General features: G+C 46.3%; 1 protein-coding gene across 3 annotated transcripts in view; it reads left to right on the top strand.

The window, feature by feature from the left end:
- PRKCB (protein kinase C beta) overlaps positions 1-15826 on the top strand; it is a 328794-nt gene extending 312968 nt beyond the window's left edge. For 2 of the 3 annotated variants that reach the window (XM_047838435.1, XM_047838437.1), the window contains one exon: positions 9129-12238. In XM_047838435.1, coding sequence (XP_047694391.1) covers positions 9129-9287 — 159 coding nt within the window. In that variant the 3' untranslated portion in view covers positions 9288-12238. Of the gene's footprint in view, positions 1-9128; positions 12239-15173 lie in introns of those variants that run through there. The other variant, XM_047838436.1, reaches the window with a different exon arrangement.
- The last annotated feature ends 10411 nt before the right edge of the window (positions 15827-26237 follow it).

Raw genomic sequence — 26237 nt, 5'->3', positions numbered from 1 at the left:
TAACAGAAGTCCAGAACTGGAGGAGCCCTTCGACGTGGGTATAGATACCATCATTCTAGAGAAGAACGAGCAGAGGCCAGAAGATTTGCTTCAGTGACTTACCCAGGAAATAGAACAGAACCAGGACAAGAAGATGGGCCCTCCAGTTAATGGATGCAGGACTTTATTAATACTGTTTACAACCGTAACGATAAAATGGGCCAGGCATGTTCTGTGAAATTACTCAGTTTTACTAGAAAGCAGAGCCTTCGGTCTACTCACAACCGCCCTGTGAAATACTACTGTTATTACCTTCCGTGTGTAGGTAAGGAGGTAGGCTCAGAGAGGTTAAGTAACTTGCCCATGGCCACACAGCTAGTAAGTCCAAATGAGTGCCAGTTTAATTTAAAGGCCTGTTTCGTGAGTTCGAACCCATGTCAAGCTCTGTGCTGAAAATACGGAGTCTGCTTGAGACCCTCTCTCTGTCTCTCTTTTTCTCTCTCTCTGCCCCTCCCCCACCCTCTCAAAATAAATAAATAAACATTAAAGAAAAACCCCTTCCCTCAAACCTGGGATCGCTCCTTCCCACTAGTAGGACCGCTGCCCCTGTCTGCTCATACACACAAACCTTTGAAAGAACTGCTAATTCTTGTTACCTCCAAGATCGTATTTCATTACAATCCATTCTTTTTCTAGTTTGGTGCATCTGGCTTCTGCCTCCACCTCTCTGTTTTGATATTTCTCCCGGGGAGTTGTCAGTGACCTCAGAACAGTCTTCTCTCAGAGACTCGTCTTCTCATTCTTGACCTCATTATATTATTCGATATTCTGATCTTCTCTCCTTTAAAAAAAATCCTACAATATGTGAAATATGCAAAGCAGCATCAAAACTATACAGTGAGACTGTCTCCTCCGCCCGCCCTTGACCCTCAGCTAGGTGCCTTGGTTCTCCTTCCCGGAGCCACTCACAGTGGCCCAGTTCTGGGCCAGCCTTCTAGAGAGGCTGAGTACCAGCGCAGGACTACCCCACATCACACAGGAGGATGCCAGCATCTTCGATTCCCGTGCCTCACTTTGTTACCTTCTGTCTCGCAGATTGTGTTTTGTCAGCATCTCGAGATCTACTTCATTTTCAATAGCTTCCTAGTTTCGCATACGCATGAGTGCCTCTGTAGGGTAAATTCAGAGTCCCCTCCTCCACTCTTTTTAAGCCCCTCTTTCTTTCTCATTTATATGGCCCTGAGCTCACTGATTGTCCAGAAATACTGACTCCATGAAGGCTCTGAGGCCATGATGTCAAGACATGCATGACCCAGAAAGGGAAAGAAAAACTTTCATTTCTTGTTTATTTACACGTGCAGTTTCTTAAAAACAACCACCCTTCACCACTGAAGAACAACAACTTCTTGGTATGTAAATCTGCATTAAAATGTCTTTCCAAGCCCAGGCGCCTGGGTGGCTCGTTCAGTTGAGCGTCCAACTTGGTTCAGGTCATGCTTCCCATTCTGTGTCTCCCTCTCTTTGCCCCTCCCCCACTCTCACTCTTTCTCTGTCTCTCTCAAAAATAAATAAACATTAAAAAATTTAAAAAATGTCTTTTCGAGGCAGCAAGGCTTGGGTTGGTGGGGGGGGGGGGGGGAGGGAGTGGAAATGTGTCCCTTTTGCCCCCCGGGCCCACATCTGCCCCTCACTTCTAACTGGGAGCCCCATTTAGGGCCTGACATCATCTTGCACCCTCCCATATCCCACTAGCCTCGGGTGGAAAAGATACCCGTTTGTGTCTTAAACGTCTGTACTTGCAACAGCAATATCCCAGGAGAGGCTGAGTCATGGCAGGGCCTGCAGGACCCCTCTGTAGCCAGAGCACCGCCACTGCCAGTAGACTAGCTCACTGCACTCCATGGAAGCTACCAGCTACCACGTCACTTGTCTTCTGTGCATTTTATCAAGTCCTCCTCACCCCACACGACAAGGTAGGTTAATTCGACATAACAAAAAGTTGGCTTAGGGAAGTCAGCTCACCTGCTTAAGGAATCGGTACCCGAGTCGGCATTTAAGTTCCCGCCATTCGTAAGACAGTAAAATGTAGTAGGAAGCCTGTGGTCTTTGGAATCGAACAGACCTGACCCTGGATCTTGGTTCCCCTCCTTGACACTGTATGGCCCTGACCAAGTCGTTAAGTTTCCAAATTATCTGTTCGGTGGAGATAACCCTTTTCCTGCCTGTCTCACAGACCCGTGAGAATCGAAGTTATAAAAACATAGGCAAATAAATGGGGTAGCTTTATTTGAAGCCAGCGACATGGGTGAAGAATAGATAAGAAAAATATGACACTCTGTTCACACGGGAAAATGTTTAGAGTGTTTCATCTCCTTTCTTAAAAGCCGGGTAAATAATAAAGAACTGATTCTATATTTTGTATCTTTATACAAAGTCTCCATCTATCTGTTTGTCCGGCCAGGACAGCAGACTAAAATGTTAAGGTCATGAAGGTATGGAGAGGGTGAAATAACAAAGGGTTTTGTTGTTTCTTTTTCTCGTGCTTTTGAATGACTTGTTTGTTTCGGCAAGAAATGTACAAGGCTGATGGAAGAATCTGGATTGTTGCCAGATCTGGGATCAAATCATAGGTACTTAAGCCTTGCTGTACAGCAGAGACATCATGGAACCATTGGATTAAATGAGATACTGCTTATGAAGTACTTAAACAATATCGGGCTTATATGTACTTAATAGGCACTGCTACTCATCCGTCTGACAACATTGAGTGCCTGCTGTGTGCCAAAACCTGTCCTGAGTCCTGGGAAGGCCATGGTGTGACTTGAGCTCTTGTGGGGCTTACCGTCTAGATGGGAATATAATTCATCAGCAGAGAAGCAAAGAAATAAACATGTAATAGAGATTGGGCTATTTGGGTATTGTTATTTCCTGTGCGAAAGTGATGCCCTGAGGGAGAATTAACAGGAAGGGAGAATTGGAGGTCCTATTTTGTCCGGAGGTGATCCCAAACAGCTCCTCTGAGGCGGTGGCATTTAGACCAAAATCTGGAGGAAAAGAAAGCATTGCATCTTATTTTTAGATAAAACAAAACACCAAACTTGCTACCCAGTGCAAAAGCCCCTTCTCTTGCTGACTTCCTTCTAACTAAATAGACACAAGAGATCAAACACCCCGATTGTAAGGAATCTTCACTATTTGCAGACAAAGGAGCTTTAATCTTTCTTTTCTTTCTACGCTGTATTTTGTCTGACTCTGCTGGGGAGAGAAACCTTGGTACACAAACGACTTAAAAATGATCCAACGTGTTTACAGCTCTGTGCTTAACTGACTGCTTCTCACTGGGTGGGGCCCTCCTGTGTTGTCCTGCTGCGGAGAACTGTCTGTAAGGCATGAAAAGGACCCAGAATTTCATTGAATTTGCACATTAAAAAAAAAAAAAAGAATACTCTTTTGTCTTTTTGCCCAGGCTGTATGGCTTATGTATATTTTCAGTGTGACCTTCTAGTTTGGGTTCCTGCTGTCTTGATAGAGGCCGGGTTTCCCTGGTGTCTTTCTTTCTGGTCGCACTCAGCTTAGATGTCACCTCCTCCAGAAAGTCTTCCTGGCCCTCCTTAGGTGCCTCACTTCTGTGCTAAATGGCCCCAGTTGTCACATGGTGCCATGTGGTGGCCTGTGTGTGTGTCTGTCTCCTGCTAGACCACAAGCTCCGTGATGACAAGGACAGGGATCCTCTTGTGTGCCATCATATCTCCAATGCTTTAACACACCTCCAGCAGAAGAAGCACCAAGGCCTCAAACTGGCAATAGCTCCCTCATTTAAATGAGCTTTTGTGGGTTTTTTTCTTATTAAAAAAAAATCTGTCATTTAAATTTTCAAACACACAAGCAGAAGAGATAAAGGAGAAAAGTAAGCAGTGTGTAACTTGCTGGTCTTTATATGCACATAGACAATATACAATATCTGTAAGCACACACATTTGTGTGTATAATTTATAGAATGGGAACATATTGTATGCAGCTAGTAATTATATGTAACTATGCCATTTAATATTCTTCTACATCTCCTTTTAATTTTTAAAAGTGTGTTGCATTATAATACATCAAATAGATGTATCATTACTTATGTAACTTCTTTTCCCTATTGGTGGATAGTTTGATGTCAACTTTCTTCCCCCCCACCCCCCCACCAGTTGTCTGATGAACATCTTATATCTTGGTGGGATAAACCCAGGCATATAGAGGAGGGGTCCAGGGAAAGTCTCCTGGAGGAAGTGACATCTGTCTGGAGAGGAAAAAGATGTGTAGGAAATGCCCTGGTTGGGGGGGGGGGGTTGGAGGCAGGTGTTCTGCGCCCCCCTGCGCCGCCCCAGGTAGAGGAGACAGCTCATTGCAAAGGCTGGGCAGTGACAGAGTGCATGAGTGTTCTGGGAACCCCGGGGACCGAGTACAGCTGGAGGGCGTGTTGGGGTGGGGGAATGGGCACTGAGAGGCTAGTGACCCGGTGACCAGGGCCTTGTGAGCCATGCTGAGGAGTGTAGGCCCTGGGCAAGGGGGAGCCACTGCAGAGAAATGACATATCCAGGTTGGCATCTGAAAGATCCCTCTTGCTGCTATGACTAAGCCAACTCCACTTTCGACAGCCAGACCCGGAGCTGTTATTAACACAATGAAACAGAAATTAGAAAGAAGAGAAGGGGTGGGGGGCGAAGAGCTCACATGTAGCAGCTCACAGAGAAGCTTTTCAAACTGTCTAGGTTCTCAGATTCAGAGGCACAATTGAACCACAAGTCAAAATCCTTATTGCTCTCCTCTCCCACCCTGGAAAGAGGCGCCTTGTGATTTAAATAACCATGTTGGCTTGGGTCCCCGGCACGGTTCCGGGAGCTCCAGTGGTGCCCTGGCCACAAGGGAGGTGGGTTTTCTTTCAGTAGCTAAGTGAGGCTGAAGTACCCAGCCAGGGCAGCCAGAGAAACAGGTGTGGTCCACGCTGCGCGTGTCACTGGATCACAGCCGCAGAGCAGCACGTTCTCCAAGGACACAGCAGGCTCAGAGCCCTCCAGGCTGTGCCTCCCCAGGGCTGACGTCTCCATTTAGGGAGCGCTCCTGAAGCTAATGGGCAGTGACAGCTCCATTTGAAAAACACGGAAACACTTAGGGAGGCTGTGATCTGCCAGCTCTGTAAGCTGCTTATTAGCAGGAAAATCACGCTCCCGCTGTATTGTGCCCCCCTGGTTAACCCCTGTTTTTCCATGTCCCCTCTGCTATCTCACTTAAAGATTTCATTGTTCTCTGAGGCGGGGGGGGGAGTGGCGGGGAGTGCAGGGAAGGGGGAGGCTCGGAGCCTCCGGAAGCTGTTTCTCTGTGTCCTATATCACAGCCTCTGGGGAGGCCCCGGCAAAGCAGCAGCCCTTCTGGTGTGCATGGGAAACTGATGGCTTTTAAAGAAAAACGGCCCCCGAAGATTCTGTGTCTCAGCTCACATGCTTCCTATGCTGGCTGGTTTGGGTCCCAGCACCCAGGCCAAAGAGGAAGCCTCGCAGGTCTGCCTTACTCCCAACCACCGGTCCCTGCCACGCTCTGCCCCCCGGCTCCATGCACCGTCTGTCTGCTCCGGATGATGACACCCAGTTTCTAACCCTCCCTAGTGCCTCTGCTGTCAGTCCAGCTGCTGCCCCCTTTTCTGTCCCCACACCACAGATGAGGGGACTCCTACAACCCTCGACATCCCCACTGGACTCTCAGACTTATCAAACAGGAAACCAAGTGCCCCGTTGCCCTCCGAAGGCTCTCTACCCCTTCCCCCATTCACCGTGGAGCCCAAGTGCAAAGCTGTAGGGTCCGACAAGTCCTCTCGTCCTGAAATGCTGGTCTGACCCATCAGCAAATCTTGCACCCCTTCCCCCACTCCAGATGCACCTTTCCATCTATCCCAAAGGTACCTCCTTCTGAGGCACTATCCTGTCTCATCTGGTTGGCATCCCTGCTCCTTGCCCGTCCATCAACTTTGTACGCGGCACCAATGATCCCACAGAAATATGAGCAGAGCCTGTGGGCTGATCAGAATCCTGCAGTGGCTTCTTACCGAGCTGAGATGGAAATCCTCTGCCTCCAGGTCACTGCTCTGGCCACACTGGCCTCACTGCTGTTGGGTGACTCTGCCGAGCAAGCACCTGTCTCCAGGCCTTTGCACATGCACTTTCCTCCACCTAGAATGCTTTTCCTCCAGACGTTCAAATGTCCTTACTTCACTGAGGGCTTGCTTCAAAGCTCATCTCCTCAGAGCTGACCACTTTTTCGAAAATGGTGTTCTCTTTGCTCTTTATCACTGACCTGACTTTATTTTTCTTAATACCACTTACCTCTGACTGACATTAAGATACCTCTATTTACATTTACAGTTCCCCTTCTATTTTTGTGTTTATTGCCTTCCTTCCCCAGTAGGACGTAGGTTCCCATGAGGCATAGATTCTGTATAATTTACTGTTAGCACAGGGTCTGGCATATAGTAGGAACTCAGTAAATATCTCTTGAGTGAAAACAAATGCATAAGCAATGCAAGAACGTGAGCAATAATCCTGACCACACTGCGCTGAGGGTCCATCCTTCTTTGGGCAAAAGTCTCCCCCCTCCCACACTGGCCAGCACAGCATATCCCAAGTCCTGATTGCATGGCTGGGCATTGGTGGGGGGGGGGGGGGGTCACTTCTTGTTTTCTGAGACCCGAGGCAAAGATATCAACAGGGCTCAAAGAATTTAGCTTGGAATAACAAATCAGTTTGTTATAATGCTTATAGCTAGGGTGCATTGACACTTCCTCAGTGCCCAGGAGCAGTCACACGCATGATGTCCTGATCTCCTCCGCACACCCTATGAGAGTCTGCAGGCTGTGGCCTCGTGGGTGCCTTCTGCCCAGATGGGAACAAAGCAGGAAGCTGAGGCCATCTGAGAGCTGAGTCCCATGCACACACACCCCCATATCTCTGCTTCCCTTGACTGTAGGGCTTGAAGGAGCAAAGGGGAAATATGCACTCCTTGACTTTCTCAACTTTCCTTCCCTCTGCCAGCGACTCAGGCTCAGTGTCAGCTCTCCATTTTCTCATCTGTCTCTTCCTAATTGCCAAGTGGGGTGGCCTGTTCTCTGCAACTTTTCCTGCTTGACCTGTTGGAGATAGCTACGACAACGCCCTTCTCCCTGGATTCCCTCAGTCCCCCGCTTGCCTGACAGTGCTCCTTTCTGGTTCTCCTCTTCCCGCTCTCAGTTTTAGGGGCAATTTTCTCCCTGGCACATGGAATCAGATCCCCACCTCCCAGGGTGGTTATGTGAAGCAAAGAGGTGATGTATGTGAAACCCTTAGCAGTGCGGGTTGCCTGGAAACTGCTCAGTGGGTTTTATTACTATTATTATTATCTTTTTCCCACTTTCCATGTTCTGTACTTTAAGTTGTTTTTTTTTTCTAAGACTGCTCTCCTTAGCTCCAGAATCTGTACTTCTAACCCCCTTGGGTCATCTCTTGGAACCTCCCTGGTCCCTCAAAGTCATCGTGTTCAGGGACATATAGGTGGCTCAGTAAGTAAAGCATATGACTTCGGCTCCGGTCATGATCTCACAGTTCGTGGGTTCGGGCCCTGCGTCAGGCTGTGTGCTGACAGCTCTGAGCCTGGAGCCTGCTTCCCATTCTGTGTCTCCCTCTCTCTCTGCCCCTCCCCCGCTCGCTCACGCGCGCGCGCTCTCTCTCTCTCTCTCTCTCTCTCTCTCTCAAAAATAAATATTTTTTAAAAAGTCATCATGTCCAAACGGAAGTAGCTGTCCTTCCAAATTTTCCCATTTTCTCTGCCTCTGGGATTGCTATAACCACATTCTCACTGTCATTCAAACCAGAGACCTCATCATCCCCATCCCTGACTCCTCCTCCCTCCCCCACCCCCCTGCCCCACTTAGTCACGTACTCATCAACCGACAAACCATTCGTGTTAAATGGAGCCAGGAGCTTAGGCTCCGACGTCAGAGGGGCCTGTCTCACGTTGCAGCTCTGCTATTCATTGACTGTGTGACCTTGAACAAGTTACGTAATCTCCCTGGCCCCAGTTTCCTCATCTGTCCAGTAGGGATGATGCCCACTTCGAAGGGTCATTGGGAGGATTTAATAAGGTAATGCAAGTAGAGCATTCTAGGGTGCCTGGCATTTAGCAAATGTGTAATGAATATTAGCCATCATGACTGCTAGTGCTTCTACTGTGTTGTCAGGTTGTGGTCGCCTCCTGTAGACACTGTGTTCGAAATACCAGAACTTCGTGCCAATGTTTGGGTGGGAATCAGTCACACACATACATACACACACGTTACAACTCTGATTCAGCCCGAGGACCCCAGGATGGGTGAGAAATGATCATGCTTTTCTCTCTCGATCCCAACTGCCCCACCAAGCACTGCTGTGTGTTTCATTCCACACCTTCCATTCCCATTTGGAGAGAGAATGGCTGAGCTTGCCTGCTGGCATCTTGCACTTAAGCGTCAGTGACCCACCCAGCTCACCAAGGCCTCGTGGTTGGCTGGCAATTGCAGAAACCAAACCCAGGTCTTGGGATCTGTCTTCATGGACTAGAGTTTGTAAATTCCTGTATCTCTGGAGCTGGAAACATACGTTGTTCCTGACTGGCAGCCAGAGGACAGCCCTTTGAGGGATCCACTGTTAAATACTGGGATCTCCCAGGTGACATATAACTGGCTCATGACTTAGCATCTGGTGCCACATGAAACATCACAGGTACCTTAATCCCATCTCTTTCAACAGGTGGGCCTGGCTGATGCCTTGCGGGGGGGAGGGGGGGGAAACATGCCACATGTCACCAGCCCCACCATCTCATGCCTTTGCCATGCAGCTCCTGACTGCCCAGGGGACACCCAGGGGCGGCTCACGAGCCCTAGAAACTGAAAGTCGGGAGCCCAAGGTCATGTACCAAAGGTCATGAGAATTTTGCATTTTCTGTTGCTCTCATTTCTGGTCATTGAAACCACCTCTCTGAGGCGGCGAAAGGGAAGGGATCCGAGAAAACCACAGCCCAGTTTTGTTTGGTTCTGTTTTGTTCGGGGTTTTGTTTTCGTTTTTGTTTTTCCACCTACCACAAGTTCTTTTCTTCCCCTCTCATAGTGTGGGCGAAATGCTGAAAACTTCGACCGGTTTTTCACCCGCCATCCACCCGTCCTAACACCTCCCGACCAGGAAGTCATCAGGAATATTGACCAATCAGAATTCGAAGGATTTTCCTTTGTTAACTCTGAATTTTTAAAACCTGAAGTCAAGAGCTAAGTAGATGTGTAGACCTCCGTCCTTCATTTCTGTCATTCAAGCTCAACGGCTATCGTGGTGACATCTTTTTTTCGTTGCAACGTTGCATCCATGTTTTATTTGCTGACGAGACTAGAGTGACCATGTTTCAGAACCCAAATGTCCTCAGGTCGTTTGGAGCATCTCTGTGAGATGGGATTATGCAGATGGCATGGCGAAAATGTTGCCGCATAATTAGCACATTCGCAAAGTCCTCTTACAATCCACGTTCGCCAGTGTATCAGCTCAGTAGATCCAGTGGGGACAGAAAATGCCTGCTTTCTCTCCCTTTTTTCCAGCGCTCCCATTTCACATGTTTTTCCAACTCCGAGCATCCAGTCTAGATTATTCCCACCAAGCGAGTCGATGATCGGACGCTAGCAGTATTCTCTCCCTTCCTGCCGGACCCAGAGCTTGGCGTGTATCCAAGTATATGGTGGCTTTCACTTAGAGGGAAGCCCTCCATTCTGCCAGGTTTGGAGGCACCGTGAGCCGCATGCTAAAAATAAAATTTTATTTGTTATTTTTTTTAGACTCAAAGTTAAGACGATTATCTCGGCCCTTTTAAAATGCCGAGAGTGTGCTTTTAGACAGTCTCAATCTAAAAGTACCTCAAGGGGTCAGTCAAAAGGCAGCCAGCTCGGGCACCACCTCCAATGCTGTGATTTCTGATCCTCTGCATCCCTGATCACCTTCATCCTCAAACTACTTGCAAAGGGCATTTGCACCACTCCCTGAAAAGACATGGTCACTCTAGCAAGGTCCCAGAGGACCGTGGTTTTACATTACATTTCAAATTTTATTTGCTTTGGGGTTTTATTTCTGTTGTTGTTCGAACGCAAAAAGAAAAAAAAAAACCCACTTTGTTACACATGCTTTGAAATATGTGTCCCAGTGTTATTAACCACAATGACCTGCTTTGATTTGTCGAGAAGGCAGCTCTGGAGCCTGGCAGACCCATGCCTGGGTGGAAGGGATTCGCCTAGGTTTGTGGCTGGTTTTGGGAAACTAAATAAGCACTCTGAGAAAGACACCATTTCCTGAAACATAGACAGTCGTATTCTTCACTTTGATGTTGTTTTGCAAGATGTTTGTGGAAATGTCCATTTGTATCTGGATATCTGTTCTGTGCCATTTTTTTTCTAGCATCGAGATACAATAAAAAAAAAAAAAGAAGAAATGCTATTTCAAGAAAACGGCTCTTTGAAAAACGTGGACCCAAACTACAAAGCAGGGCTCCTCAGGCTTTGGGACAGAAAGGAACTAAACCCAGATTTTAACCTCAGCCCCAGGGTTCAGCTGGTCAGAGAGGCCAGGGCTGGGGACCATTCAGGGACTTCTGGTGGCCTGTAGTGGGATGGGATGAGCTGGCTGAGGCTTCCAACGATATCGGAGCTCAAAGCCAGAGTCAAGTTTAGGGGCCAGCTAGGAGCATGGCTGGAGATCTTGATTTTCTTATCAAAATCACCACTCCTCCCAGCTTGGACTAAATATTCTTTCTTGCAAGCAGCTTTGTGAGCCCCCAGAAGCCAAGGAAAGCCCTCGGGTGGGAGAAATCCTGTTTCTGCCTGAGTGGATGAGGACAGCAGGGTGTTTCCCATCCTTGCCTACTGCCTCCTTCTATTCTCAGGCAGCCCTACAGAGAATTCCTATCACAAGTCGAGTGATTTCCAGAAGCACCAGGGCTTCTAAGAGACCATCAGGAGAACTTTAGAAACTTGACTAATGCCGTTGAAGTAAGACTTCTCATCTTTAAGAAAAGCGTGCTTTGGATTTGCACAGGCAGAGAGGCCCCTGGCTCGCTCCTGTCTGCCCTCCGCGTCTCCTTGCTGCAGGACCTCATGTGTGGCAAACTTGAAGTCTCAGCTGATGAGCTCAGGAAGTTAGAGAAGGAGGGAAATTGGGGCGGAACCCTCCACCCCCATTTTATTGTGGGGGAAACTGGCATCTGGAGAGAGGAAGTGACTTGCCCAAGGTCAGTCAGCTGGGGTGCAAACCCAGGTTTCCTGATTCGGTGCAAGACTCTTTCCACTCTATAGCTGGCATCTCTGAGCCATGCCCACCAACAGGCAAGTTATTTGAGGTCCTTCGTCTGGCTGTTGGGTCACCAGGTCTTTCCTTGGACATGCTGTCAGGAAGATAAAAACCATACAGAAGCATTGGGCCACTGACAGATTATTTGAGACAACTTTAGAGAACAATGTAAGATAGGTAGATAGGTAGCTATAGATAGATGATAGATGAGATAGATAGATAGATAGATAGATAGATGATAGATAGATAAGATGATAGATAGAAAAAATATATTGTATATACACACCGCACTCTACATTTTCCAAATTGCTGCCATTATTTTTTCAAAATAGTTTAATAGTTTGCAGAAAGAGGTACTCAAGCCAAAGTCTTTGTTCCCCTAACACACCTTGCTGAGGGCTGGTCAACAAAGGCCTCTGTGGAAGTGAGGGATCCTTGGTCAGAATTCCTGCAGTTTCCTTTTCTATCAATGTTTTAAGTACAAGGAAGACCAAGAAACAGAGCTTTCAGCATACGTAATCTCTGGGCAACACTTTGCAAATTTATTCAGGAAGAAAGATTTTTCCACATCATTGTGCCATCGTCCATGTATTCCACTCTCCGTTCATCTGGGAAGCATTCGTTGAGCACCAGCTGAGTGTCAGGCTCTCTGCTGGGTGTCAGCAGCACAGTAGGGAGCCCTACAGATGCCGCTGCCACTAAATAAGTGATTGAAAGCATGATGTGATCTAGAGATAACCAGTCTCTGAGTTAGCCGGTGGAGCCTTCTTACAAGAAAGAAAAAGTCATCAGAAGTCTTCAGGGCCCATCTTTCTCTCTGCAGACCATAGTTTGAGGCTGAAGGAGGAAATGCAGCAATGCTCTCTTGACCCAGATTTCTGGGGCATTCCTCGAGTGCAATGGGGGGGTGGGGGGGAAGGACAGGGGCTAGATGGTAGCGGGGTGGGTTTCTTCCAGAAGGCCAAAGGCACAGTCTCCGTGCTTGAACAGACCACAAAATCACCAAGATTTGAACAGAGACAGATCCCCATAGAGAGAGAGGTAACTGGTTTTACACCTCAGTTCTGAGGCCTGAGTCTTGCTTCTTAGAGTTTATCATCCTGCAGGCATCCTTTCCAGCCCTCAGGGAGATGCAGTTCTGCCAGCACACTGCCCCCAGCTTGACCCTGCCTGGCTCTTCTAGATGAGACAAGCTGAGATCTTCCAAAAGAACTTAAGAAAGAATTTTTAAAAAGAAATTAAATAAAATCCAAAGAAACCTAAACACAGTCCGTGTTGGCCATGGCTAATTGTCTGCTGGTATGCCAAGGATCCCTCTTGGCATTTCTGAGACTTCTCACTCACCTGTTCCTCTTCTAAGGAAGGGTAGGACCATAATGGCCTTCTTGGGGAATCAATAGAAGGCCAGTGGAATTGATAACCCTCCTTGCATGAGTGATGCTATGCTCACGTGGCTTCAGATGCTATCAACCCAAAAAGGAGAGGCCCATCCTCTCCCACCTTTTAGGGTAAAATTCAGGGGTATTTCCTAGGGGGATCTGCCTGGAAGACAAAATCTAGAATGGCAGGTTCTATTTGGACCATGTGGCTGTTTGAAGCACGAGAGCTCACCAGCACAACAGATGGGGAAGAGCTTTGAAAGCTGGGGCTCGTGGTAAGGGAACCTCCAGGGATGCCCAAAGGCAGGGAAGGCCAGATGGGGTCGATGTTCCCAGGAGAGACCTGAAAGGAGGCAAGTGCCTGCCTTCTTGGCGCCCACATACCATCGTGGAGCTCTCAGACCTTGAAGGGACCTAACACAGTTCAATCCATACTGCAGCTCAAAATGGACAGAGGCCAATGTGAGGGACCCATAGGATCAGTGGGAACAGTTTCATTGCTTTGCTATAGAGGGTAGTCTCTGACTCAAGGACAAGTATAAATTGGAAAAAAGCAAAGAGGCTCATCCTTAGTCAAGTCTTCGTTCATTGACTGGTTCATTCACTCAACAAATAGTTGTGGACAGCCTGCGGTATGCCAAGCATTATTCTTGGCACTGGAAATACCATAGTGAAGAAACAGACAAGGACCCTCCCTACCTGGAGAGAGGCAATAAGTAAACAAGACAATGTCTGATAATAAGTAAGTGCAATGAAGATGATTAAAAGGGTGCCAATGTATGACTTGTAGGTCCAGAGAGGGATGTACAGGCACTTCCCTTAGGAAGAGGTGACATTTGAGCTTTCTCTGAACACAGGAAATAACACCAGCAGTGCCTGGGACAGCACAGGACAGGCTGACATCAGGCAGGACAAGACAAAGCAGAGTGGGTGGGACATGGCAGGAGATGGCCCACCGTCTAGAAAACAGCTCCATTGACATCTTGTGCCCACTGCAGTCTGGCTACACTTCCTCGAGTGTGTTGCTTATACTCCCCACTTCCCTTTCCCACACCACAACACATACAACACAAGAGTAAGTGGCAACTTCCTAGGGACACTTTGCCCATCTCAAAGGAGCATCCTAAAAGAAGGAATTCTTGTGGGAGGTATTTGGCGAAGAGGCGTGAGCCCAGCAATGAGAAACCCTACCAGTCAGCGCCCATTAGGAGCTAAACCTAAAGCATGGGTGGCAATTGGCCGAACTCCAGCAAATCAGTCAGTACTCACTGAACCTCCCCTCTTTACAATCTGACCCAGCTCTGGCTTCTGCCAGGCAAACTCTGGCCTTCTTGGCTATCCAGTAATAAACCAGCCATCAGGCTTTCCCCCCAGTCAGAGGGGCTGAGGTGAATTAAAAGCAGTGTGGTCAAGTGAAGATCACTAACCCACTGTACAACCTTGGGCAAGTCACTGTATCTTCCTGCACCCCAGTTTTCTCATATGTCAAACCATGGAGGGTGAGGACTCCAGCTCCCCTGCCTTTGGGTGGTGAGAATTGCAGGGGACAATAGGCTGAAGGACCCTGAGGAGGTGAGAACATCATACAGCTGTGAGATGTTGTCATAAGCCCACATTCTGATGTTCCCTGGAAAAGATTGCCCCAAACTGTGGTCAGTAAACTGCAATTAATGCCCCCCCCCCAGAAAAAAAGAAATTTCAGACTCACCAGAATAGAATATTTGTTTGTTTTAAGGCTGCCCTTACAGACTTGACTTTAAGCTTTGGGTTTTGTTTCTTATAGTTTGTTAACTAGATACATGCTGTAAACGTCCTTGGAGAGAGCCTGTGGCTGACGAAAACCCAAATTCTAGTCTGTGGGTGGATTTATGAGCATCCCTTCAAAGCCTAGATTGCACCAGGGGATGTGGGGTGGACAGTGGTCAGCTCCTTTCATCAGGCAGCCATCTGACGTCCCCACATGCCACTCTACCTTCTTGGGAGCTGAGTGGTGGTGCACCTGTTCTCCTTTTTAAAGAAAGGAGCCTCCTAGCCACAGGGGTCGCTGTTGGATGGTTTTCTCTGGGACGCCCTTCCCCATGACTAGTTCTATTGCATTTTGCGTGGTAAGAAGTTGTTTCCAATTCAGTTCATCTCAAAGCCAAAGAAAACTGAACACACACACACACACACACACACACACACACACACACATACCACTGTATGGCAATCCTTACAGAAATTCATGTTTCATTTCTTTTCTTAGGCAATCTCCACCAAATGTTCTCTCCTGAAGACAACATACAATGTGAAATGAAAGCCAGGGGTAGTATGCCACAATGCACCTGCTAAAAAACTCAGCACAGGGCTCTTTCTGACTCTGCCCATGAGATGTCATCGGCTTCCCACTAACTGGCAGGTGTGGGTCGTGTCTCCTTCTTATGCCATGTTAATGTGTTTGCTTTCCATTTGGCAGAGAGACAAGCGAGACACCTCCAACTTCGACAAAGAGTTCACCAGACAGCCTGTGGAACTCACGCCTACTGATAAACTCTTCATCATGAACTTGGACCAAAATGAATTTGCTGGCTTCTCCTATACTAACCCAGAGTTTGTCATTAATGTGTAGGTGAATGCAGACTCCATTGTCAAGCCTGAAGTGTTAAGGCTTCAGGCCAAGTGTATGTATCAATTCTAGTCTTCCAGGATCCATGGTGCATTTGCTGGCATTCAACATGTGGAGGGCTTGTCCTAGAGGGCTTTTCTTTGTATGTGTAGCTTGCTAGTTTGTTTTCTACATTTGAAAATGTTTAGTTTAGAGTAAGCGCTTTATCCAATTATAGAGGTACAATTTTCCAAACTTCCAGAAACTCATCAAATGAACAGACGATGTCAAAACTACTGTGTCTGATACCAAAACGCTTCAGTATTTGTAATTTTTAAAGTCAGAGGCTGATGTTCCCAGTAAATGTTTTTACAGTTATTCTACCCTATCTTCTTTGAATGCTAAGCATGACTGGTATTTTTAAAAATTGTGAGTGAGCTTTGCAGTTACCGTGAACTATTGTCTCTTGGAGGAAATTTTTTGTTTAAGAATTGATATAATTAAACTGAGTTAATATATGCAAACTCTCTTGTTAACATGTCTGCTTTTAAATAGGTCCTGGTACAGGGGTTATAAACTGAGAGCCATAAGCTGAGGCAGCCAGTGGATGAGCTTTGTTTCACAGGCACACAATTTTATTTCATTGAAATCATTGTCAACATTTAAAAATGGGATACTTTATATAAATTTTGATTCACTTATATAAATAAGATTCACTTGAAAAAAAAAATTGGGAGACTAATAGCCCTCGGCCTGGTTTCCACGTGGAAATAATTCCACCGAACTGAGAAATGGCTGTCTCCTTTAAAACAGTGTGGGCTCTGGGGTGCCTGGGTGGCTCAGTCAGTTGAGCGTCTAACTCTTGATTTCAGCTCAGGTTATGATCTGAGGGTCATGGGATCAAGCCCCACATTGGGCTCTGTGCTGAGTGTAGATCCTACTTAAGATTTTCTCTCTCTCTCCCTCTGCCGCCTCCCCCACTTACGTGCACTCTCTCTCTTAAAAAAAAAAGTTATAAAAGCAGTCGGATTCTCACTCCACCAAAGTCTCCACTATGCCCTATTGTGTCACACTCTCCATCCACTTACCTGGCTGCTGTAAATTTGAGGTCGAGACTTCTGCCATTTGCAAATCTCACACTTAATGGACTCAATAATTTTCCTGTGCCCAGAATCAGAGTATCCACTCAGTGATCCAATCAGTGTGGCTTGGTGTATGAAATCCTCGGGCACAAAGTACTTAACAAAAATTTCATCCCAGCTACGACAAAAGCAAGGAGGTCGCTGTCAGTACAGAAGCAACACTTTTCTGCGGTCAATGAGGATGTCACTATTTGTCAAACGACTTACCTTTTCCTATTTTCTAATTCAGCGTCTGCAACAACAACAACAAAAAAAAGTATATGCCCTTTTCTCCACAACCCTACTTCCCCAGGGAGGCCAGGAGAGGAAAGGAAAATAAAATATGCCATATGTTTGGCATGAGAAGGAGCCCAGTCTCTGAGATCAGAGTGGCACATTAATGAATCACTGGGTGTCAGCCTAATATCTTCTTCTCTGAATGAAATCATGCTTCTATTTTCCTTTTGAAAGATGTACTAATCCAATCTATAGCACATGCCTTTGTTGCTGCTAATGCTAGTGGGTAGCAGAAAAGAGCAAACCTGTCACACCAAGTACATTATGATTCCACAAAATTTATTCATCTCCTGCCTCCTTGGAAAACGCCCAGTAAATGGAGCATCGGGCAGATGCAATGAATCCATTGATCCTAGTACGTTCTTTGCAGAATTTTAGAAACTCTGCCAGTTAACATTGGGGAAAGCCAACTTAAACGTAAGGAAGAAACTGTGTGTTCTATGCATCACATGGAGAAAACAAAAATAACCGGATTTCTATAGATGTTTGATGACATGTTCCATTTAAGATGGTATTAGAGAAGAGCTTGCTGTTGTACTTCTGAGCCCTCCCCTCATCTTTTCTCCCTCTGCTGGATACAAACCCATCTTTTACTTCATAGTTATTGAGCAGCTCCTTTGAACCAGGCAAAATTCTGGGTGCTGAGGATATAGAGGCCAACAAGACATCCCAGAACTTTCCACTCACAAGGACAAGAAGATGCAGAAGCCCCAGCCTCTTCTCTTCCTAGGATCATGTCCAGTGAGAAAGAGTGGGAGCAGTTTACTCTGATTGACTCAGCATGGTCACATGCACAGTCCTAAACCAAGGACTAGGTCTGGGGTAGAGCGGGGAGTTGGGGGAGGTAGTTTGGCCAGACCTACATTGCATTAGTTATCTATTGCTGTATAACAAGTTACTCCAAAACTTTGAGGCAACAAATATGTATTGCTTCTCAATCACTACAGGCAGGAAAGCTGGGTGTGGCTTACCTGGCGTAATACCTTTCATGAGGTTGCAGTCAAGCTGATGGCCAGGGTTGCAGTTAACATATGAAGGATCAACGAAGGGGAGATGGGATTCACTTTAAAGCTTACTCACATGGTTGTTGGAAGCTTCAGTTCCTCACCAGACAGACATCTCCATAGGACTGTCTGCACATGGCAAGTGGCTTTCCCCAGTGACCAGTATGGAAGCCATCTAATCTCAGAAGTGACCAATTTTGTATCTACTACCCAGGCCAGCAATGGAGCTACTCATGAACTTAGGGAGCATTAGAGAAATTAGATAGATGGGAAAGAAATTGCCAGAAAACTACCTGGGCTTCCCCATGGTTATGGACCACCAGAAGTCAGTCTTCTTATTTGTCTCTTCAATCTCAACATACAAAGACATGGTTCCAGAGTTCAGGCTTGTCAACTGAATACCAGTGCCAACTGGGGAGCTGATGGTATAGGCTTTTTAAACCAATGAGGACAACATTTTGAAATCTTCAGATGTTATTTCTGCTGTGGTTCTTTTTCTAACCTCATACACAAACAGATGCTGGAAAAATCAGAGAGGAATGCAAAGCAAGATAAATAGGAACCAAATCTGGGACACTCAATCCAGTGCCACCTATCAATATCTGGCTGTAAAAGCCCTAAAGCCAAATATCTCAGGTCCTGTCTTTGCTGGTTTTGATCTGAAATTGCTTTGACCCACATGGAATTCTGCTGTTTATCATTTCCTAGACCTGCAGCGCTAGCTCCAAAAGTGAATCCTGACTTCTGAAAGCAATAAAAGTTTGAATTCTAGAGCGCTTGCCCAATGATTGAACCACACTCTCTCCACTATGGATTTTGTCCCCTAAATGCAACTTTCCCTGGCATATAGCCTGCCCAAATTAGGCCAGATGTCAGGTTAAGATTAAAATGGTATTTGGACAAGAGACACAACAACATCCAATTCTGTTTCAACTGGTCACTCTCCCCCACAAGGTCCAAGAGGGAATAAATACAAAAAGGACAGTGCCTAGCAAATAAAACGTTGATTACTATTTGAAGATTGGACTGCATATCCCAATGTGGGATCTTAATTCTAACGTGAGCTGTATTGCATAGAGAATTGCTAGATGTCATGTGGATTGTATTACATATCTATTGCTGTTAACAGATTACTCCAAAACTTACCATCTTAAAACAACACATTTCTTGGCTCACAGTCTCTGTGGATTGGGAATCCAGGCAGTTTAGCTGGGTCCTCTGATTCAGGCTCCCTTACAAGCTGCAGTCAAGGTGTTGGCTCAGGCCATCACTGTCTGTGGTCTCATCTGAAGGTTCAACTAGGGAAGAATCCACTTCTAAGCTCACTCACATGGTTGCTGGCAGGATTCAGTTGCCTGTGAGGAATTTGACTGACAGCTTCAATTCCTCAGTGGTTCCTGGCTGGAGGCTGCCCTCCATTCCTTACCATATGCACCCTTCCAAAATGTCATCTTGCTTTATCAAAGTGTACCAGCTAAAAAGACAGTATAGCGATAATACCTCTAAGCTGGAAGTTCCATTCAAGTTACTAGGTCCAGCCCATGCTTAAGGAGAAGAGACTATACAAGGCATAAATAGGCAAGGCAGAGACTTAGTGAGAGCCATGTGAGAACCTGCCTACCACGTGGATGGAAAAGGTTTCCTCTAAGAGACATAATACAGGGTGGAGTATGGGAGAGAAAAGGGGTCTTAGCACTGTGTCTAATGCATGTGCACGATCTTGATGGATCAGATCAACCTTCCCCCTTGAGGTAAAGTGGAGGGTGGGAGGAGGCACTATGGTCATCCTTCCCCTGACTGAGAGTTTCTGAGCTGCTGTGGGTAAGCAGACTGACATCATGTATCCAAATGGAAACGACTTATTCCTGGGATCAAAAGACTCAGGCCCCTTGTGAATGGAACAGAAATCATCATTTATGTAAGCCCACAAGAACTAAAGGCCCTTAGTCTCAAAATAGAGGAGTTTTCCTTGAGCCCCTAAACATGAGCAGCATCAGATTCACATCACTGCCCTAGTTAAGCAGCAGAAGGCCAAAAGCAACCATGGCAACTTTAGTGAAGGAGCCCCTGAAGGTATCTGACCCCAAGATTATCCTCGAGGAGTGCCACTGGTTGTAAGTAGACAGAACCCAGAGGAGGGCTTACAGGGAAGAAGGGGGAAAGGGGGAAATGTTTTAAAATATTATTAAGGGAGAGGAAACTGATTGAAGAAAGGCACAAGCAGAAAAGGCCTCCAGATCCCATCCTCTATCATCTCCTGCCTCAAACCTGGGCTTGAGGGTGATTTGCTCTTATGCTACAAGGGCTGAAGCTAAGTCAAACAGTCCGTGACTGCAGAGAGAAATTATTAGAGCTGAAAATGAGTATCTTTCATTCATTCATTCCTTCAATAAATCTGTCTTTAGGACCAATGACTGATCCAGATGGGAACAAAACATGGGCCCTATTCTCATGCAGCGGATGTTCCAGGAGGGATTCATGTTAAACAGTGAATAACATGATTGCAGATGGCAGCAAGTGCTATGAAAAAAAATAAAGACTGGCAGGGATGGGATGGTTGGATTGTCAGCTATTTAACCCAAATGCTCAAGAAAGGCCTCCGTGAGAAGGTGCTAGTTTTATCTGAGTGACAAGGAGCCAGAGCAAAGCATTGCAGACAGAGGGGACAGCAAAGGCCGGAGCGTGAGGCCTGGCCTGCTGAAGACCAGCACGGGGAGAATAGTAAGAACCGGGCAAAGTGGTGGAGACAAAGCCAGAGAGGAAGGCAGGGGACAGATCTGGTAGGCAATTGTCAACCTTGGTGAGAAGCTTGACTTTGTTCTAAGTCCAGTGAGAATCCCGTGGACACCATATTCATTCCCTCTGCTGTGGCTGTAACAAATGATCACAAACTGGCTTAACACAACACACATTTGTTATCTTACAGTTCTGGAGGCCTGAAGTCCAAAATCAGTCTTACTGATCAAGGTGTGAGAAGAACAGATTCCTTCTGGAGGCTCTAGGGGAGAATCTGTTTCCTTGTCTTTTTCACTTTCTAGAGGCTACTGCATTTCCTTAGCTTATGGCCTCTTGTCACCTTCAAAACACATCACTCCAGGGCGCCTAGGTGGCTCAGTCAGTTGAGCATCCAACTTCGGCTTAGGTCATGATCTTGTGGTTCGTGAGTTTAAGCCCTGCATCGGGCTCTGTGCTGACAACTCAGAGCCTAGAGCCTGCTTTGGATTCTGTCTCTCTCTCTCTCTCTCTCTCTCTCTCTCTGCCCCTCCCCCACTTGTGCTCTGTCTCTGTCTCTCTCAAAAATAAATAAACATTAAAAACAAAAAACACATCACTCCAACCTCTGTGTGTGTTGTCATGTCTCCTTTTCTGTCTGTGACCGTCCCCAGTGTGATTACTTTGGACCCACCTGGATAACCCAGGATAATATTCCCAACTCACAATGCTTAACACATCCTCAAAGTCCCTTTTGCCATGTGAGGGAACGTGCTCACAGGTCTGAGGGATTGGAACATGGACATCTCTGAAGGGCCCTTATTCTGTCTTTCTACAGAGACTCTCAACAAAGGGATAACATCTGATCTACCTTAGAGAACACGAGTGCACGAGTTGGGGGAAGAGAAGGAAGATCAACAGAGGCCATTCCAATAGAGCAGTGAGGAAGCAGAGGTGCACTTGACCTTGACTGCTATCCCTGAAGAGATAAGAGGAAAAAGTGATTGATTCTCAGACTATCCAACCAAACTGGTTCTACTGATTCCCAGTAGGGTGCTTTTTCAGCCATCCCAGGATCAGACTTTGTAGGAACCGCCAGGGTCTGTATGACTGTTCTGAAAGGAAGAGGCCAGGACTGGAATGGAGGAGAAGAAGGATAAGACTAAGGCTCTGGTCTGATGTAGTAAGTCAAAGAATGACCGCCCTGAGATTTCCAGTCCTAACCCTGGACTTTGTAAAGGTCACCTTTTCTAGCTTTTACCCTTGGGGAAAAGGGTCTTTGCAGGTGTGAGTACACTGAGGATCTTCAGATGAAAAGTTACCCTGTATTACCAGCGTGGGCCACAACACCATCACTGCTATCTTTATCAGAGAGAGGCAAAGGGAGCCAACACAGGCACACAAAGGGGGAGCTGGGGTGCAGATGTGGCCACAAGACAAGGAATACTGCCAGCTGCCAGCGGCTGGAAGGGGTGAGGAGCAGAGTCTCCCTTTGAGCCTTTGAGCTTCCAGAGAGAGCGCAGCCCTACCCACGGCTTGATTTTAGCCTTCTGGCCTCCAGAACTGCCTATCTCTATTGTTTTAAGAGGATAATTCGATTGGGATAAATTTCTACTGTTTTAAGCCATCCAGGTTGTAGTCATCTGTTACAGCAACCCCAAGAAATAGATACACCTAGCGTGGACAAGATTGTAGCCTACAATCTGACCCAGATGCCAGTAAATCGACCAAACTGGATTCTGGAAGCACACCTTCCAATGTGGGGTGCCCCAGGCAAGCACAGGCAGGGGTGAAATCTCACTCCTAATTGTCCGGGGAACAAGATGAAAAGAAACTAAGAAGGCCGCCCTAGCAGCCAGAGGACCCGGATGACTTTAAGCCCCTTCCCCATTCGCGCTGTCCCCACCAGCAGGAACCAGGAGCAAGGACCCCCCACCTCTGTGGGCGTAGCCCTCGTGCAGGGCCCCTGAAGACAGCTGTTGCTCTGTATGGTTCAGGCCCGGGGACCGCTCACCTCCCCCTCAAAGTACACCCACCTGGGGCTGGCTCCAACTCCTTTATGTCTGATGCAGCAGAGAGTGGTGGAAAGCTACAGAGAATGGACAAAACTCACAGACCATCTGTTCATCTTCTGTGTTTTGTGAATTTATTTTCAAATGTTAAGCATTTGATAGCAGTTGTCAGGCATTATCTCCAAAGCTACCATTTGGATAAAGATATCCTCTTAAATATCCAGGAGAATCACTCAGAGATCAGTGATTCTCCAGGGTTTGGAAGAAAGGGTGAGTCGTATTTTGAAACAACATCTTCAAATATTATTACATAATTGTAGGACCAGAAAAGGGAAATAAGGTGTCTTGTTTCTATAATACAGATTTCAGGAAGAAAAGCCAGACCAAGTCTTGCTGAAAGGACGGTGTAGGAAATGGAGAAATTTCTCAATCGAGAATCACAGGCTCTGGGATGAAAGCCTATGGATATCTCCTGGCCTTGGTGAGATTTTTATGTTTATCAAAAAGGGACACAGGGGACACCTGGGTGGCTGAGTCAGTTAAGCATCTGATTCTTGATTTCGGCTCAGGTCATGATCTCACGGTTCATGAGTTCAAGCCCTGCATCGGGTTCTGTGCTGACAGCATGGTGCCTGCTTAGGATTCTCTCTCTCTCTCTCTCTCTCTCTCTCTCTCTCTCTCTCATTCTCTCTCTCTCTCATTCTCTCTCATTCTCTCTCTCTCTCTCTCCCTGCCCTGCTCATGCTTTCCCTCCTCTCTCTCTCTCTTTCTCTCTCTCTCAAAATAAGTAAGTTAACATTTAAAAAAAAAAAAAAAGGACACAGGTTTAAAAAAGAAAGGTGGGTAATGCATTCAGTATAGGGGTGTGTCATCTTCATTTGATTCTAGGCACATTTGGGAAGTGAGTACAGCCATCTAGGAAGGGGTGTCAAAGATGAGCACAATGGACCAACTTCTGTGGGTAGCTTTGTTCCTCCATGCCCTACAGCACAGGGCTGAGTTGGGAGGTCACACTCACTTCAAGTGCAATGGTTTCTGATAGGAGCTTCTATTCTGAGTAGGACTGTCCTCGGGTATCAGAGATGAGTCTGGTGACGTTGAGGGCAATGGGGAAATTAGGCAGCTAATTCCCTAAGTTATGACCTTAGACATCCATGACTAAGCCCTCTTGGCCAACATGACCATGACAACTAAATATCGACACTCTTGGACCATGTTCCCATCTCACTGATACAACTGCAGAAAACTTTACCTAGGTTAGAATAAAGGGGTTATTCTAGAGAAAAGTGAAATGGTGAGCTCATAACCTTGGGAACTTCCTTAGCCATGACTTCCCATCCTTAAGGTGAGGGACAATACTAATACTTCTCCCTTAGGATTGTTGTGGTGATCAAATAAGACAGTGCCTGAAATATGGTATGTTTTGTATATGTGTTAGCTATTATTTTCCTTATTACAGGAGCCAGGCAGATAAGCCAAGTGCATGAAGCATTCCAGGGGGGAAAATCACAAGTGTTGTGAGCCAAGAGTTCTTGACTGGAAGAGTACCTTGTCCTGTCTGATGTGAGCAACCACTGTGGTGTCCTCTCCCAGAGACAATGTGTGGGAATACAGGCCGGTAATGCCATATTTTCCCATTCCTCCAGAAAAGCTGGAAGTCTGGATTTTTATGTAAAACATCCTGATTTTATTTTTATTTTTTTATTTTTTAAAACATCCTGATTTTAAAATATGGGCCACGAATTCTAATTTTTTGAACCTCTAGGCTATGCAAATAAAATATGCCCATTCGATACTTATTTCAAGCAGGCCACAAGCTTGAAACCTCTAATGTACAAGATCAATGGGCACATATTTTCAGCCCTTTTAAAAGAATGCTGAGGGTATTTGGGGGGCCTTTTATTTGCAGAACTCATTAACTGGACACTATTATAACAACGTATTATAATAATGTAAATACTATAGTAATTTAACATTTACAGCGTGTCAAGCCCTATCCTGGGGCTTTACTGTAATAACTCACTTGACCCTCACAACAACCCTACAAGGTAGGGACCATTAGTTTTGCCATTTTACAAAGGAGGAAGCTGAAAGCTCAGAGGTTAAGGAACTTGCCGTAGATAAGACAGCAGGTGGAAGAGCCAGATTTTGAATGCGGGCTGCCTTTAAAAATTTGTGATGATGGGGCGCCTGGGTGGCGCAGTCGGTTAAGCGTCCGACTTCAGCCAGGTCACAATCTCGCGGTCCGGGAGTTCGAGCCCCGCGTCAGGCTCTGGGCTGATGGCTCAGAGCCTGGAGCCTGTTTCCGATTCTGTGTCTCCCTCTCTCTCTGCCCCTCCCCCGTTCATGCTCTGTCTCTCTCTGTCCCAAAAATAAATAAACGTTGAAAAAAAAAATTTAAAAAAAAAATTTGTGATGAGGGAAAAAAAGAAAAAAGAATTGTGATGAGGGGCACCTGGGTAGCTCAGTCGGTTAAACGTCCAACTCTTGGTTTTGACTCAGGTCATGATCTCACAGCTCGTGGGATCGAGCCCTGCGTCGGGATCTGCGCTGACAGCCGCAGAGCCTGCTTGGGGTTCTCTCTCTCCCTCTCTCTCTGCCCCTCGCCAGCTCACTCCCTCTATCTCTCTCAAAATAAATAAACATTAAAAAAAAAGTTTGTGATGAATCACATAAAATTTTTCTAAAGCCCACACACAATGTCGGCATGGCCAGAGCTGTCACCAAAATGTGCATTGCCGAGGGATGTTGAGATTAGCAAGACCACAGGAGGACCCAAGCAATGGGAACTCAGCAAAGCCTTAGCACGTTCCCAGAGTTGCTGGTGTCTACCAGAAGTCAGTGCTTGGCCACTGAGCCATGTTTCCATTTGATGTGGCACCACATTAAATGCATAGTTGATGGCCAGCCTTCATAGAGCATGTACATGTTCCAGTCGCTCTTCTAAACACTCTACAAATATTAATTTACTTAATTCCAAAGAGACAGATACTAATTTCCATCATCCCCATTTTATGTGGAAACTGAGTCACAAAGAGATGGAGCCTTTTGTCCAAGTCCACCCAGCCACAAAAGAGGATAGGTTCCTAAGTCTACGTCTTAACTGCACTCTGTTCATAAATCTTCGATAATACCCATCACCTCTAGTTACATCCACTACCAAAATGCCCATGCGCAAGAAAGAACAGAGCAAAAGGAGAGATTTCTCTCTTTTTTTCAGTGTTTATTTATTTATTTTGAGGGGGGGGGGAGCAGAGAGAGAGGAAGAGAGAGTCCACACTTGCAGCACAGAACCCAACTTGGGGCTCAATCCCATGAACAATGAGATCATGACCTGAGCTGAAATCAGGAGTCAGATGCTTAACCAACTGAGCCATCCAGGTGCCCCTCAAAGGGAGAGATTTCTAATTGACTACTGACAAAACTGAACATTTTGGGGGGAAATGCAGTTTGCTTCATAATGATGACAACAACTAGCTTTTATTGAGTTTTCACTAGGTTCTCACCAAGGCTAAGTCCACAGTAGCCTCCTATAAACCGCAGGAGCTGGATGTTATCATTCGACCCATTTTTTATGGACAATAAAGCAGAATCTCGAGGTTCCAAGGAACTTGAATAAGGTCAAACAGCTGGTAAGTGATCAAGTGAGGGCTTGAATGCAGATCTTTCAGACCCTACTGCCTGCGTGCTTAAGCCCCACGTTAAATGTTCAGGAGTTTGTTTCTTCCAGAACAACTTCTGCTAAAAAAGATGAAATCAATGGAAACAGTATTAGTATCACTATTGTTA

Source organism: Prionailurus viverrinus, chromosome E3 (assembly GCF_022837055.1).
Source record: "Prionailurus viverrinus isolate Anna chromosome E3, UM_Priviv_1.0, whole genome shotgun sequence".
NCBI lineage: Eukaryota > Metazoa > Chordata > Mammalia > Carnivora > Felidae > Prionailurus > Prionailurus viverrinus.
Note: the sequence above shows the minus strand (reverse complement) of the source record. Positions and strands in the feature narration are given on the sequence as shown.